The 17848-nt window shown below is 41.9% G+C and overlaps 1 protein-coding gene across 3 annotated transcripts in view; it reads left to right on the top strand.

Moving 5' to 3' along the window:
* Window positions 1-16886: 16886 nt before the first annotated feature.
* Window positions 16887-17848, top strand: part of LOC117360582 (multifunctional protein ADE2) — a 186157-nt gene continuing 185195 nt past the window's right edge. For all 3 annotated transcript variants that reach the window (XM_033944548.1, XM_033944558.1, XM_033944542.1), the window contains exon 1: window positions 16887-17277. In XM_033944548.1, the coding sequence (XP_033800439.1) occupies window positions 16902-17277 (376 nt within the window). In that variant the 5' untranslated portion in view covers window positions 16887-16901. The remainder of the gene's footprint in view (window positions 17278-17848) is intronic.

Genomic DNA, 17848 nt, shown 5'->3' with positions numbered 1-17848 from the left:
GCTGCACAGGGACCTGTAGGGGATGGTAAATACTGCTGCTGCTGCTGCTCATAGAAGTGGACGGAGAGGGAAATACTGTGCTGTTGCTGCACAGGGAAGTGAGGTCGGGGGAGGGAAATGCTGCTGCACAGGGAAATGAAGGGGGAGGGAATGTTACATATGGAGCAGGGAGAGAGACAGATAGAAACAAAGACAGACAGACAGCGGGAGGGAAGGAGACAGAAAGCAAGGAAGAAAGACACAGGGGCAGGAAGAGGGACAGAAAGACAGACAGAGAAACGGGGTCAAGGAGAGAGAAATACAGCAGGAGGTAGAGAGACAGAAAGAAAGAAAGACAGACAGACATCTATTCTAGCACCTGTTAATGTAACGGGCTTAAAGACTAGTAAAACAAATAATTGCAAGAAACCTGCAGGAAATATGTAGAAATTAAAAAAAAAAAAAAGGAAAAAAATAATACCTTTTTTTCTTGTACTAACTTACCCCCTCCTTTACTAACGCATAGTGTGAGTTTTAGCGCCGGCAGCAGCGGTAACTGCTCCAACGCTCAGGAATTCTATGAGCGTCGGAGCAGTTACCGCCGCTACCGGTGCTAAGACCCCTCACTATGCATTAGTAAAGGAGGGGATTATTGTAGTTTAGAATTAGCTTTCAAAGGTAACCCCCTTTTCCTCAGATCAGAAATAAGCAAATGTTAGCAAAATCAGTATATATAAGGGAAACATGAAAGCATCTCAGTGGTAGTTGAAGACAGAGGTGACAAAGCAGTTTTAATTTCTTTGTAGTGGGAAAGAAAGCCAAGGTCTGTCTGGTGGGTATCAAAATATTTTATCATTTTGATTTAAAAAGTCTTTTTATTTATTTTAGTATTTATATACCACTTATAGCCTATGGGGCTCATAATCAAAACATAAACACATCTAAAATTGGCACTTGGACGATCAGTAACACAAGTCGTCCAAGTGCCGATAATCGAACCGGGTTTTAGACATATTTAAAAATGATTTAGGCCTTCACAATGCTGCTGAATGATCAGAGCTAAAAGGGGTGTTTCAGAAGGAGTGTCGAGGGCAGGATTTGGACTGGACGTGGGCCGTCCTAGACTTAGTGGTACTGCATGTATAACCAAAAGTTTTATAACACTGCCTAGACGGAACTTGGACGTTGTGACTTAGGCAATCTAAAACCAGGTCTGAGTCCACAGAAGGTATCCAAAGTGACCAGATAAGCACTGCAGATACAAAGTACAGACCCCCAACACACTGCCCCAGTGATCACTGCCCCCCCCCCTAAAAATGGTAATAACAACTTTACATATCTGCCTCCAGAACATCAGCACCTGGCAGCCTAGTAGAGCTGCACAGAGGTGGCTTCGGTGGTCTTGGGGGCGGGTTAGTGAACCATGGAGAGGAGGACCCAGGCCCATAAGCCACTCTAATCACTGCATTCATGGTAAAACATGTGCAACCCCCCAAAAAAACCCCAAAAACCCTTTTGTACTGCCATTTAAGTGGCTCCTGCAGCCATAAGAGATATTGGGGTGGTAGATAAGTGGGTCTAGTAGGTTCTGGGGGTGTTTTGGGGGGCTCAACATGACCTATAAAGGAGCTATAGTGAGATGTTTATGTGGCACCCTTTTTGTGAAGTTCTGTAAGGTACCCCACTACTTTGGTGCCATGTCTGGGTGTCCAGTCCATCACTTTTCTGGCCCTTCCTGCACCCAAAAGGTCTTTTTCTAGGCCTTTGTGACTTGGACAAATTTTTGGATGACAATGGTGTATAAAGACGGAAGACTTAGTGGTCTGGACGATCAGACGGCTGGACGTACAGTTGGATGATTAAAAAAAAAAAAAAATTGGACCTTTTTCCAACTTTGGGCGACTTGCAACTTAGGCCCAAAACGGACTTAGACGTTTCTTTTGATTGGGGTCACAAGTGGGGTCCCACAGGGGTCAGTGTTGGGACCACTACTGTTCAATATATTCATATTCAAATATATTTATTGAGCTCAACAATAGTAAGTAACAAGCAAAACAAGCAAGCTCAGTATTTTATAACAAAATATATACCTATGAATAACCCAACACAACCCACTCTCCAACCCACCCCCTCCCTCCCAGGGTCCTCCTTCCAAGTACATTCCAACCCAGAAAAATAACCAGGTAAGTATATAAAATAAAGGAAAACAAAATTAAGATATTCAACAGTTTAGCAAACGACTTCGGGCCAACGGAGTCATTGTTGTCCAGAAGGGTTCCCAAGTCTGTTGAAAAATCCTGCCTTGAAGAGTAGAAAAATACAACACATCTCTCCTTTCCCACATCAAAGGGGTAATCATCCGACATCTCCAAAAAGAATAATCAGGAGCTGTATCTTCAAGCCAATGAATCAAAATACATTTCAAAGCCACCACAACAGTCCATTTCAGAAAAGCAGTAGCACCCCTCAGTCGAGGAAAAAAATGAGGAACAATCCCAAATAATAGCAAAGGAGAACGACGAATGGATATTTTCCAAATGCGCTCCACAAAAACAAAAACAGCATTCCAAAAAACTTGAATAGCAGGGCAAGTCCAAAACATATGACCCAAACTTGCTTCAGAAACCTGGCATCTCAAACAGGCTGCATTTTCACAAAAGTGAGATAGATATGCCCTCTTCGGAAAAATATACAAGCAGAAAACTAACTTATATTGTTGTTCCCAAAAAGTAGTATATTTCCGAAAGGTTGACAATCTACAAACAGCCTGTGAGAGTACATCTTCCGGCAAATTTACAGCAAGATCACGAACCCAGGCTTCCCGTAAATGGGAATGGTCAAACAAGGGGGATTCATCCCTCAAATGGCGATGATGAAATTTAAGGGGAACTGGAAGTTGAGAACCAAAAGTAAAAGCTGTAGAAAGTAGTTCTTGACAAGAGGCAGTCAAAGAACTAGAAGGCAAAGAAAAAACATAATGATGAATTTGCATATAAGCAAAATAATCAATGAAGGAGAGTCCAAACTCCTCTTGCAACTGTGCAAAAGATATTGAATTCCCCTCGTCTCCCACCGAGCAAAACTCGGACCATCTATCCCCGTCAAGAAGGAGCTATTAAAATGAATAGGCAAAAAGGGAGTCACAGAAGCAGAAATAGAATGAAATTTACAGACCCAATGCCAAACCTTCCGCAATGGACGGTGAAGCACTTTCGCAGTGAGAGACTCAGGCACAAGAGAAGGCAGAGAATGAAAATAAGCACTAAAGTGAGTAGAGCGAAAACAAAAAAGTTCTAAAGCAGTGTTAGTGAACATTGAGGTACCCCTAAAAAAATCATTAATATGTCGCATGCCACAACCCACAGTCAGATAACGAAGATTCAATAAACCTAATCCACCCCGTGAACATGGAGTTGCGGCCCTCGTATAAGGTAAACGAGGACGCTTCCCGGACCAAAGAAACCTTTGAACCAAACATATCAGTCTTCTCTCATCCTTAAAAGACAAATAAAGAGGAAGGACTTGAAAAATATATAACCAACAGGGAACAATAAGCATGTTGTAAAGATGTACCCGACCTAAAAGAGAAAAGGGAAGACTTCCCCAAAGATGTAATTTGTTCTGAAGGGCCTGAAACAGCGGTTCCACATTCAAATGATACAAATGAGATAAATCCTGTGGAATAAAACCCCCCAAGTATTTCAAGGTAGAGTCCGCCCAACGAAGAGGAAATTCACCCCTCCACTTGGAACGCAACTCAGGAGGAATTGGCATGGCCAAAGACTTATCCAAATTAAGAGACAGACCAGAATAAAAACCAAATTCGGAAATGAGATCTAATGCTATCGGTAAAGATTCTTCAGGCCTAGTAAGAACCAAAAACATATCATCCGCAAATGCCAACGTTTTCAACTCAATTCCATCAATATCAAGACCCCGTACATTCGCAAAACCGCGAAGAGTACACAGCAAAGGTTCTAAAGAAAGAATAAACAGTAGAGGGGAGAGAGGGCAACCCTGCCTGGTACCATGAAGAATAGGAAAAGAATCCGTACGAGTTCCATTGACAAGAAGCGAAGCCCGCGGATTAGAATAAAGAGAATGAATAGCATCAAGATAAACCCTTCCAACCCAATATATTCAAGAGTACGAAACAAGAAAGACCAATAAATATTATCAAACGCCTTAGAAGCATCAAGACTAACAAACAGAGCCGGAATCTGATATGAATGACAATGGGCAAGTGCAAAGATAACCTTAAGAACATTACGAACAGATTGACGCCCCCGAACAAACCCAACTTGATCCTCATGAATAAGCTCAGAGAGATGAGGAGCAAGACAATTAGCAAGCATACGAGCAAAAAGCTTAAGATCTACATTGATCAAGGAAATAGGACGATAGGATTCCGGGGAGTCAGTCTCCTTGCCAAGTTTCAACAACAAGGAAATAAGAGCCTCATTGGCATAACACGGAAAAGAGCCCTGAGCAACAGCAGCATTAAAATAAGCCAACAAAAGACCACATAAATGAGGAGAGAGGAGATGATAAAAGTCCCCTGAAAACCCATCTGGGCCTGGGGCTCTATCAGAATGAAGAGCTTTAATAGCAGATTCTAATTCAGCTGCACGAAAAGAATTATTAAGAGAGAACACAATATCATCTGTCAAACGAGGAAGACCAGAAGATAATCCGTCAATAAGTCCAGGGAAGCATCATCAGAAGCAGCATACAACCGACCAAAAAAAATCAAAAAGCACTTTAGAAATATCAGCCGTTTTAGTCACCACCACCCCATTCGAGGTCCGGAGAGACAAAATCGGTTTCCTTGTAGTCTCAGCTTTAACTAAGCGCGCCATGAGACGTCCTGGCTTATTGCCAAATCTTTGAAAGCGATGCTTATAAAAAGCCAGACGTCGTTGAGAACGAGAATGAAGTAACGAGTTAAGCGCCTCCTGAGTAGATAAATAGCTTTCCCGAGTCTCCCGTGAAGGATGCAATTGAAAGGCCACACACAAAGCTCATTCTAAATTAATAATTCCCAGATTGATACGCTTATTACGAGCACTCAAGAAGGAGATAATATGTCCTCGAATCACTGCCTTTCCTGCCTCCCAAAACAAAATCGGATTAACCAAATGAGCAACATTTGTGGAAGAATAAACCTCCCACTGAATCTGCAAAAAGGTTTGAAAGTCCTTATCTTTGGCAAGATAAGCAGGGAATCTCCAAAACGAAGTCTGAATATAGTCAGAATCCAAAGAAATATCAACCCAAATCGGAGTATGATCTGAAATATTCAGTGGACCAATCTCCGCGGACTGGACATAAGAAAACAATGTCGAAGACAGAAAAATATGATCTATCCGGGACCAAATTCCATGAGCCCGAGAAAGATGTGTATAATCACGAACCTCAGGATGTAAAAGACGCCAGGGATCTATCACAGAAAGAGTCTCACAAAAATCAGAAAGAAGACGACCCTTAGCCCCCAAAGAATTACCAGAAGTACCAGACTTATCCAAATCTGGACTCATAACCAAATTAAAGTCACCCAAAAGAATAAGCGGGTCCCCTGAAAATCGAGAACAAAGCCAAAGCAATCGCTGGAGAAAAGCGGTTTCCCCAAAATTAGGGCCATAAACCACAAGCAGGAGATAAGATCTAGCACACAACGTGAGACGTAAAAGCAAGGATCTTCCATCCGGAGCCTTGTCTAAAACCTTCACCCCAAAAGGTGAAGACTTTTGGATCAACACTGCGACCCCACCATGACGACCCGGAGAAGAAGCAAAATAAACCTCACCCACCCAAGAGCGAGCCAATTTAAGATGTTCCTCAACAGTCAGACGGGTTTCCTGTAGACAAGCAATGTCCAAGCGATAACGCTGCAAAGCAGCCAAAATTTTAGATCGCTTAATCGGAGACGTAATGCCCCCCACATTCCAAGAGGTTAGTCTAAAAGAAGTACTCAAGTTGGAAAATCAGAAGATATACAGCGTAGATAAAGCAACAAGAAAAGAAGAAAACCACCCCAGGGGCCCAGCCTCCCCCAGAGCAGTAAGCCCACAACAATAATATTACCTGGTAAATAAAATATGAATAAAATAAACACAGAAAAAACATTATATTCCCACAGAAGGAGGACCCCCCACCCAAGCCACCCTTCCTCAACTCCCCTCCCCTTCTTCCCACCCCACCCACCCACCCATTCCATCCACCCAACCACAAACATACACCCAAGTCTATAGACATGGAGTAAAAAGAAGTCACAAAGATGTAAACAAGACCCCCAGTCCCCCCTTCCCCACCCAAGCCACCCTTCCCCAACTCCCTTCCCCTTCCACCCACCCCAATCCCCCCCAAGAATCCCCACGACCCAAACATAAACACACACCCCAGTCTATAGACGTGGAGTGAGAAGAAGCCACAAAGTTGTAAACTGGACCCCCGGCCCCCCCCCCCCATCCCCTCACCCAAAGATACATAAAGCACACTCATACAAGTCAATCAGAGAGACCAAGAAACCAAGGCCCAATTTTACCTTCAAGATATACCTTCTCTCACCCTCTTCTCTCTCTCACACACATGGGCCCCATAATAAATTCCTACCCACAACCCTAATATAATACAACCCCCACACACACAAATCAATATCTCCATACAAACCAAACTAGCCACAACCACCCACAAACAACCACCTACCAGCAACCACCCATAAGCAATCACCCACAAGCACCCACAAGCAACCACCCACAACAACAAATATAGTAAGAAGGAATCACATTCATCACCAGAAGACCTCACAATCAAAAGTAATGTGACCCAACCACCCACCCACAAGCAACCAACCACAAACCCCCAGACAAACACACCACACCCCATTCTCAGAAGCCCTCAAAGACAAAAGTAACCACCCAAGAAGGACTATAGAAAGACCCATAATTAAATAGGGCCTATAAACAAGAACAATATATAACGCAATTCAACAAATCCAAGGCATAGTAATAAACAAGAAGCTCCACAACACTTCCAGCAACATCAGGTGGCCGAGAAAGGTCCAGACTCCCGGGGTAAACCACCCAAATATATCTGGGCCTCCTCCGCAGATGTAAAACTTTTCCACCCCATCGAAGTCCAAATCTTCAACAGCGCAGGATATAACAACTGGAAGCGATGTTTCCTATCAAAGAGCGCTGAACAAACCCGTGAGAAACGACGCCTTCGTTCCTGAAGTGCAGGTGAATAATCTTGAAATAAGTGAACTGGAGTGCCATCATAAGTGAGAGCATTTCGTTTCTGGCGATAATGTTTCATCAATTCTTGTTTGTGTGCCGAGTTGTGTACCTTGAAAATAGTTACTCGTGCCCTAGTGTGATCATCAACGTGTTTCCCTAAACGATGGGCCCAATCCAAACGTAAAGGCCCCATACCATCAGGAAGTGGCAGTTCAGCATGAAGCCAAGTCTCCAGAGTAGCAAGCAGACGAGATTCAGGCACTGTTTCCGGCAAGCCAATTAATCTTAAATTATCTCGTCTCGAGCGATTCTCAAGATCTTCAATTTTATCTGCTTGCCTCTGAAGCTGATCTTTCATTGACTTTATATCTGTCTCTGAGACTGTGTGCGCTTCCTCAACTTGCGCCACACGGGTCTCCAGCTCATTTGTTCGCCTCATCATCTCCGATAGCAAAGTTTCTAGTGTAGACAATTGGCCAGAGAGCTGATCAAATTGCCCATCCAACGCCCGTACAACAGAGGTTGAAAGCGCCTCAATGTGAGCAGCCGAAAGCGGAAGCTCAGAGCCCGGCTCAACCGTCGCAGCCACCATTTTAAAATCAGGCCGTGCCGATCTTGTGTCCCGATCCTTGGCTCCACGAGTCTTTTTGCTACCCGCTGCAGGGCTGCTTGGCTGTAAAAAACGATCCATGACAGGCAAACAACTAAATGTGTGAATCACAGGGGGGACAAGAGGTCCGAATCCCAAGCAAACACTTCTGCCCTGTTCAACACCTAGTCTTATGGTAACAAATTCCTCTTCAGGTGAAAGATGGTGAATAACAAATACTGTCCCCTGTTTCTGTCACACAACCCGCCTGTCATCAACATTAAAACAGAGTCTGATCCATGCTGAACATTACCATTGTAACCGCCATTTTAAAATCAAGCTGTGCCAATCCTGTGTCCCGATCTCTGGTTTCACAAGCTTTGTTACCCGCTTCAGGGCTGCTGGGCTACAGAAAACAATCTAGTAATCACGATGACAGGCAAGTTCAAAGTTTAAAATTTCAAGTTTCACTCCAAAACAGAGTCTGCACCGCACTGAATGTCTCCGCCAAGCAGCCCTCCTCAAATCAAGCCGTGCCGATCATGTATTACATTCCCTGGCCTCACAAATCTTCCGTTACCCGCTTCATGGCTGTCAGGCTACAAAAACAAACCTCAGAAAACGCGCTGATGACAAGCTTCACACAATGGGTGAGGCGCAGGGGGGTCAAGAGGTCCGGAGCTCAGGCAGACACGTCCTGCCCGGCTTAACACATCACGTGACCGCTCCTGTTCAATATATTCATAAACGACCTGGAAACAGGGACGAAGTGCGAAGTCATAAAATTTGCGGACGACACAAAACTCTCCAGTAGAGTCAGAACCGTGGAGGATTGCCAAGAATTACAAGGAGACTTAAACAGACTGATTGAGTGGGCAATAAGATGGCAGATGAGCTTCAATGTAGAAAAATGTAAGGTCTTGCATGTGGGGAAGAGGAACCCAATGTACAGCTATACGATGGGAGGGAGGGTACTGGGGGAAGGTAGCCTTGAAAAAGACTTGGGGGTTGTGGTGGATAAAACGATGAAGCCAGTGGCGCAATGTGCAGCAGCCTCAAAGAAAGCGAACAGAATGTTGGGCATAATCAAAAAGGGTATCACTACCAGAACGAAGGAGGTTATTCTGCCATTGTATCGAGCGATGGTTTGCCCACATCTGGAGTACTGTGTCCAGTACTGGTCGCCGTACCTTAAGAAGGATATGGCGATACTTGAGAGGGTCCAGAGAAGAACGACATGGATGATAAAGGGCATGGAGAACCTTTTGTATGCTGAAAGGTTGGAGAAGCTGGGTTCTTTACCCTGGAGAAGCGGAGACTTAGAGGGGATATGATAGAGACTTATAAGATTATGAAAGGCATAGAGAAGGTGGAAAAGAACAGATTCTTCAGGCTAGCCGGGCCCACAAAAACAAGAGGGCATTCAGAAAAATTGAAAGGAGACAGATTCAAAACAAACGCTAGGAAATTCTTCTTCACTCAGAGGGTGGTGGACACCTGGAATACACTCCCAGAGGAGGTGATAGGGCAGAGTACAATATTGGGCTTCAAAAAGGAATTGGATGACTTCCTGAAGGATAAGGGGATTGAAGGGTATAGGTACAGGTATTAAATGAATAGGGGATGAAAGACTTAGGTAAGGTCCAATGACAGGTCACGGACCTGTGGGGCCGCCGTGGGTGCGGACTGCTGGACACGATGGACCCCTGGTCTGACCCGGCAGAGGCAATTCTTATGTGCTTATTATGCCCCTCGACGTGATTTACATTCAGGTACTTAAGCATTTTTCCCTATCTGTCCTGGTGGGTTCACACTCTACCTAATGTACCTGAGGCAATGGGGGGATTAAGTGACTTGCCCAGGATCACAAGAAGCAGCATGGGATTTGAACCCACAATCTCAGGGTGGTGAGCCTGTGCCATACACTCCCACTCTTACACTCCATTCCTGGTTTTGTGTGTATGTGAGGGAATAGGTATATAAATCTGGTTTCAGATTTATAAAAAGTTTGATATACCACCCTCAAGTTATACTTACTGAGTGGCTTATATAAAAGAATAAAGTCTACAGTTAAAATAAAAGGTGTAGAAAATAAGAGGTAAATAAAGATAAGGCACTCCATCATATAGGATAGCTTCTTCCATTGGTGAAGTTTTTGTCGCACGTAAAACATTTTGTAAATTTATGCTTCAGACATATTAACCATAAATTTTACTCTTTGGGGCAGTCCAACCTTAGAATCTCTAGTCTGTACCAGAGGCAATGGAGTATGAAAATGATTTGCTTGACTTCTCAAGTTCTCGGCGTGCTGCTTGAGAGCCAAGCTACCCAGTTCTAGGAGGGGTTTTTGGCCAGTTGTGTTTTTGAGCTGACATTCCAATTCCATGTGCTTTTGTAACCCTTGGTTCTACCCTCTGAAATCAGGACTACTCATTTCAAAAAGCACTAGAAATCCTGGACTGGCCTAAAATCTCATTCCTGGAACTGGGTAACTTGGTAGCTTTCCAGCTGTAGTTCCAGCAAAGAGGAATGGACACCAAGAACAAATAATATGAAAAAAGAACAATGAGTTCACGATGCTAGGTTGCATAGGGAGAAGTATGGCCAGTAGGAAAAAGGAGGTATTGATGCCCCTGTATAAGACTTTGATGAGACCTCATTTAGAATATTATGTACAATTCTGGAGACTGCAAGATGAGTTGTTCCAGAGGAAGAGTACTAAAATGGTGCATGGTCTTCGTCATAAGGCATATGGGGACAGACTTAAAGTTCTCAATATGTATATTTTGGAGGAAAGGCAGAAAAGGGGAGATATGATAGAGATGTTTAAATACCTACGTGGCATAAATGTGCATGAGGTAAGTCTCATTTGAAAGGAAGCTCCGGAATGAGAGGTCATAAGATGAAGTTAAGAGGTGAATCTAACAAAATATTATTTTACAGAAAGGATGGTAGATGTGTGGAATAGTCTTCCGTTGGACTAACGAAATACTATTTTACAGAAAGGGTAGTAGATGTGCGGAATGGTCTCCCGGTGGAGGTGGTGTGGACAAAGACTGTGTCTGAATTCAAGAAAGCGTGGGACAGGCACGTAGGATCTCTTAGAGAGAGAAGGAGATAGTGGATGGGCCATTTCATCTTTATCTGCCATCATGTTTCCAATATAGCTTTAAGTCCAAATACTGCTGATCTAAATTCTGTTCTGAAGACATCACTCTTTTATCCACCTTCTTTGAAATATTAAGATAGTATACTTTATTTAGAGGTGGTATCATCTCAGAGGAAAAATGTAAGACTTTAGTTAAGTATTTCTTAAACATATCAATAGCAGAAATACCAGTCTGTATAGGAAAATTCAAGATTCAAAGGTTTAACCTTCTATTGTGGTTCTCCATTTGTTTCTATTTTTCTATAAACCTGAGTTTGGTCTTTTATCACCACCAACTTAAATTCTTGGAGAGCCTGAATTTCAGAAAAAACTTTTAGTATCTTTATAGAGGTGTCTAAAACTTCTTCCATAGTCTTAGGTGGTACACCGGATCACTCCCTCTTTGTATGAGGCATTTTTTCGAAGAGGCAATAAGGTAAAGGGCAACAAGAGGAAATGGAGCAAACTTTCCTCGATCAGAGCATTCGTCCGGTGCATGCCACCATTTTGGTTACACCCCCAGTGCTGTCTTCTTTTAAAGCGATGTTCTTGCGGCAGTGGATGATGTCAGATGCTGATGCCACCCTAATGCCTTGGTATCACTCTCTGGGAGTCCATGAAAGAAGAGCAGCCACCTCTCCACCTCCTAACTATTTCTTTAAAAAATTATTTTTACACATCCCTTCCTTAATAAGAAGGCCATAAATGAAAAGTGGTAGAAAGAAGTGCAAAAAAATGAATGTAACTCTGGTGAGTGGGGGTGGATGAGAGGAGAGAAACCAAGTAAATGGGAGTCCATGGTAGGGGGAAGGCATACAAATGTATATCTGCCTAGGGCTCTGTATAGAGTTAATCAGGCCCTGAGATGTTAGCAGTAGCAACAGTTGGCTATGGCATCCCTTTGCTTTATCAGATCTCTATAATCCATCCCAACGTATAGAGACATCAGCATGACACAGAAACTAGCCTACACACTACAAGACACAACTAAACTCTTCTGATTAGAGATCTGTGTGTTATTTTATTACAAGCCTACCCAAAGAACAGCCAGCCAAAACTAGAAGATCACAGTTTTGTGTCCTTAGTAACAGCCAGACTGCACTACAGATTAAAACCAATCTGTATTAACTGTAGACGGAAGATTTTATGAAAATCTATGCTACTAAAAAGTCATAAAGGTTGACATCCATATCAAACAGGTTTTCATACACATTTCTCCACTGAACACACTCTTTTGGCTATCACTGATTATATTCACCAGTTCTTTGACATGGATAGAGAGGTCCGCCTCCTCTTGCTTGACAATAGTGCAGCTTTTGATCTTGTAAACCATGAAATTCTCATAAATTGTTTCCAAATATTTGGAGTGATCACCTCACTAGCATGTTTTAACTCATATTTCACTGGTAGATCATTTTCAGGTTTCTTGGTATAATTCCATGTCTAAGACTTATAGGTTAAATTGTAGTATGTCTCAGAGAACTATTCTGGGAGCTATACTTTTTTAATGTCTTTCTTACAACACTTACTCTTTTACTCCAATCTTTGGAGATTATATTTTATATCTGCACTGATGACTTCTAACTATTACCTCTTGAGACCTGCACCACATCTGTAATTAATAGAATTTCCACTTACAAATAAGACAGTTGCTAATTGGATTGCCTCAAACTGTCTTAAATTAAATCCTTAATAAACTGGTGCGCTGGTCTTTCTTCTTGTCAGCCTGGTGGAATTACCATCATTATCTTGAATTCATGATATGCAGATTCTGCTTCTTGACTGTCTGAATCCTTAGAGTTCTGATTGATACTTGTTTAAACTTTGCTGCCCATGTCTCCTTGATAGTTAAGAAATTGATTTTTTTTTTTTTTACCAACTTTCTCTTTGTCTGCTTATCCAATTATCTGATGTGAAACAATTAGAGGTTAAAAAATTACTACGGTCATACAAGGTTCCCCATTTTGGAATTTGCTTTAGATACCTCTTTACATGTCACTGGTGCTACCAAATTAATCACTTATTCGAATTTGAAAATATTCAATCTTGATCCCATTGGGCAAGCATTTGATTTGATAAAAAGGGAAGCCTTGGTAAAGAAAATTACAGTAGTCTAGTAATGTTCTTTACCAAGGACTTCTTCTTTATCAAATCAGATATTTGATGGGTTCAAGGTTGAATTTTTTTAATAATAAGTAATTAATTTGGTGGCACCAGGTCTCTGATGCAGATTTTGAAATGAGGAACCTTGTATGACCATGGTCATTTTTGAACCACTCATTGTTTCACATCAGATAAGTGTCAAATCTTTAGAAACTCTAGTAATGATTAACAGATTTATACGAACACTGGATATTGAACATTCTTCTAAAGCAGGGGTGTCCAACCTTTTGACTTCCCTGGGCCGCATTGGCCGAAAAAATGTTTCTAGGGCCGCGCAAACGCTGCAGGAAGACAGAGGAGGGAGCCGGCAAGACCGTAACCACCCAGGGGCAGCAGAGGAAAACACTGCATCGCCCTCGACCGGGGCCGCAGGTTGGACACCCCTGTTCTAACGTATTAGGTTTTATATTTGATTCCTCACTTTCTTTCAATTGCCAGGTTAACACTCTCTAAAAAAATGTTTATTCAGTCTCCGACTGTTAAGAAAGGTTCATCATCTATTTTATCAGCAGCATTTTGCAATTTTGGCACAAGCAATTACATTAGCACAGTTAGATTACTGTAATTCACTTTATATCTGCTTGAGCAAGGGAAACCTAAAAAGACTACAGTTAATGCAAAATACGGCTGCTAAATTAATTTATGGCAAAAAGAAATATGATCATGTATCAGCTCTTCTGAAAGCACTTTATTGGCTTCCAGTTGGTTTCAGAATCCAATTTGAGTGCGCAAGTATCACTTTCAAAATTTTGTATGGTATTGTTGTGTCTTTGGTCTCAATTTCTTTGAACTCATTACGGTCCATAAGATCAAGAAACCTTCAGATGTATAAACTATCTTCTCCTTCTTTATGATACTTTTCTGGATCCTTTTCGTATGCTTTTACATCTATTTGGAATGAACTTCCAGTAAATATTAGAACTCTTTACTTTCAAGTTTTAGAAAATCTTTAAAAACACATCTTTTTAACAGATCCTATTGAAGCTGTGGATTATGTTTAAATCATTTCTCTTATAATTGCTAATTAGATCCGATCTAAATTTGTTAAATATCTTTATGTAAACCGAGTCAAACTTCCTTTTTGGAAGAAGATTCGGTATATAAATCCAAGGATTAGATTAGATATGAAAATTTTTTTAATTGAACATAAGTAGGATATTAGTTAATATATTGACTGATGATATAATCAAAGCCAACTTTGTTACTAGCCAGTGTGAGCTTTTGACATTTCAGTAGCAGTAGATCAGCCTCATAAAATGATTGGTTACTGGAAGTTTCCTTTCCAATGTAAAACTTACATAATATTTATTCAAAATTTTCTTCAGTTCAGCACAGTAGTTAGTTATGTCATTATATGTAGGGGAGTTTTTGTACTGTACAATTAATTCAAAATAGCGCTTAAATTAATCCACAGGGCCAAGAAATTTAACAATGTGATCCCATTCCTTCAACATGAACACTGACTCCCTATATTTTATCAGATCAGCTTCAAAATTCTTGTCTTGACCTTTCAGATCACTCATTCATGTCCAACCCAACTTTCTTAATAAGTCCCTTATTCCTTACTTACCATCTCGCTCCTTACATTCTGCTCAACACAACCTTCTTCTGGTCTTCTTCCCATCTTCACATTCATTCTCATTTTGCCCATACTAAATGCTTTTCAATGATTGTTCTCTCCCTTTGAAACACCATATCTAACGAATGGTATCTAGAGCTTTCTCTTTTGAAGTTTAAAGCTGTGCTTAAGACTAATTTGTCTACAAAGGCTTTCCCTTCCATAATCTAATCCATAGTTTCCATAATAATTTCCCTTCCCATCTTCTATGGCCATTGACAGCAGAGTATCACCAATTGTGCTTTTTATGTAGTTCTATTACTGCTATACTTTAGACATTATTAATACTAATGTAAATTTAGGCATCTTTCTACCTTTCTCCACTTCCTTTTTATTCCCAACTTATTTGATGGGGGATTGTAAACCACTTAGCTAATTATATTTGTGGAGTAGTAAATAAACGTGAAATGTCAAATGTACTCATCACTTTATTAAGCATGATCTGGATGCTGTGTTTATTGCAACAAATACTCTTGGATGAAGTGTATTCAACAGGATTGAATGAAAGATGACAAGAGCATTAATAATGGCTAAAGTATACCAGTGATAGAACTACATACAAAACACAATTGGTGATGTTCTGTTGTCAATGGCCATAGAAGATGGGAAGGGAAATTGTTATGGAAACTATGGCGCCACCAGGTGGAGGAGTGGCCTAGTGGTTAGAGCTGCTTCCTCAGCACCCTGAGGTTACAAGTTAGATCCTAGCCTGCTCCTTGTGACTGAGGCCAGCCAATACTCCATTGCCCCAGGTATTACATTTAGATTGGGAGCCTGTCTGGATAGATAGGGAAGATAGAAAACATAGAAAAAAAACATAGAAAAAAGCAGCAGAAAAGGGCTATAGCCCACCAAGTCTGCCCATTCCACGTATCCCCTCCCCTGAATTTACTCCCTTAAAGATCCCAAGTGAGTATCCCATTTTCTCTTAAAATCCGTCACGCTGCTGGCCTTTATCACCTGGAGTGGGAGTCTGTTCCAATGATCCACTACTCTTTCGGTGAAGAAGTACTTCCTGGAGTCGCCATGAAACTTCCCTCCCCTGATTTTCAGCGGATGCCCTCTGGTGGTCGAGGGTCCCATGAGCCAGAAGATATCATCTTCTGATTCGATGCATCCCGTGATGTACCTGATTACTATTTAATGTGTTGTAAACTGCTTTGGATGAATCTCTTCTTGAAAATGGCAAAAATGAAGGAGTTTGCTCAATATTCACGGTGCTCAGGGAGCTGGTTCCTATGGAGAAGAGCACACAGTTTCCCAGACCTCTGTAACTAAGTAAAGCTACAATATAAATCAGGCCTCCACCTTCCATATAAAAAAAAACAGGGGAATGAGGTTGGAAGGGCTCCATGTTGAACAAATGTGCCCTTTAAAAGACAGCTTAAAATACTTTGCAAATATAAGTAAGTTACACAAAATCATGATCTAAACATAACACTAGAGAAAATGTTAAACCCTAGTTTATCCTTATACTCTTATAGGAGGAAAAATATACACCACACTGTTTTCTAGGATAGCCGAATTATTTTCTCTACAACCATGACAGCTCTGAGAGGGGAAAAAAAAAAACCTAAATAAATTTACACTGCTTTTCTTAGGTCTCTCAAACCTGCCTGGGTGCATAACGACCTAGCAAAAGTGCAACTGTACACCACAGCAGGATCAAAAGAGGGGCCCAAGATTTTATGTGCGAGAAAAGAACAGGCACAAATAGCTCTGATCTTTCCTATAACCCCGTCCGCAGCCTGAAGCAGCTGCTGTGTTTTAAAGCGAAAGCTCTCATGCAGGTTAATGTGGCTCTGACAGAACTCGGCTCTGACAAATGGCTATAAGCCACCACATTAAACACACTTTAATCTTTCTGCGTTGGTTTCGTCTTAGAGGGCTGAGCTATGCGTCTTTAGACCCTGGAATCAATAGGGCTAATCGCTTCCAGTTGTGGATCCTGAGCCGAGCAAGCCTTGGAGTCGGAGCTGCCCTGTTTTGTTTGCTCCTGCAGAACCTGCTTGGCTGGCTCTTTCTCAAGTCACACCCCTCAGGCAGCTTGAGCCAGTAAACTAGATCCTTTTGTCTCGCTGGGACTTACCGACAACCAGTCGTCTGGTTTCCCTGGAAACTAAATCGTAGCTAGAAATAGTAAATCATTTCCAGGTCACTTTCAACATGGAGAGAGGAACAGGAAGGTACTGGACTGAGGAGGAGATCAAAGCCCTGTTAAGTGTCTGGTCAGAGAAAAGCATTAGAAAGCAACTTAATGGGACCCTAAGGAATAAAGGCATCTTTATCTACATTGCAAAAAGGCTGCAGGAGTTGGGGGTGTACCGAGATTGGAAACAGTGTCGAGCAAAGTATAAAAACCTTAAGTATGAGTACAGGACTGTGAAGTATGCGCACAACTCCGGGGATAAGAGCAAAAGCATGCGGTTTTTCCACGAGCTGGATGTCATATTGACGCCCGAGCACAATGCGCGCTTCGCCCAGGATGGAAAGGGCAGGTGCTCAGCAGCTGAGGCCCAGCTGCACCTCGACGCCAACACAGGTAAAGCCTTTCTCCTCTCCCTTTCCCAAAAGACCGGCGCTTTTTTTTTTTTTTTTGAAAACCAGACTTTAACGGGCCGCCTCCCGTGCGCAGTGCGCGCCGCAGCCCCCAAAGCGGCGAAGTGACTTGATGCACTATTCTCGCCTGAGCTTAGCACCGCCGCTGTTGGAATCGGTAAATGCAACGCTGACGTTGTAAAGCTGCTCCGAACTGGTTTTAATAGCTTGCCTGCACTTTCTGCTGCCGATAGAGCCATTTTTTTTTAGACGGGCAACGCGAGAACGACCCTTTGAAAAAGCCAGCTCGGAATAATTAAAAAAAAAGAATTGTTTAGCGGTCAAGAAATGTGTTACTCCGTTCCCAATGGAAACAAAATAGTCCATGTAAGAAGCCGCAAGCCTTACAGTGGTGCCCTGGAGTTCAATTAAGTTCTGATGTACGAGCTTATAAACGAGAATTGACTTTTTTTTTTTTTTTTTAATAGATCACTCTTCCTTTTTGTTAAGAAATACTTATATTATATTTCCCTGTAATGTAGAGTACAGGGAAATATAATATAAGTATTTCTTAA

The sequence above is a fragment of the Geotrypetes seraphini genome, chromosome 1 (genome assembly GCF_902459505.1).
Source record: "Geotrypetes seraphini chromosome 1, aGeoSer1.1, whole genome shotgun sequence".
Lineage (NCBI taxonomy): Eukaryota > Metazoa > Chordata > Amphibia > Gymnophiona > Dermophiidae > Geotrypetes > Geotrypetes seraphini.
Note: the sequence above shows the minus strand (reverse complement) of the source record. Positions and strands in the feature narration are given on the sequence as shown.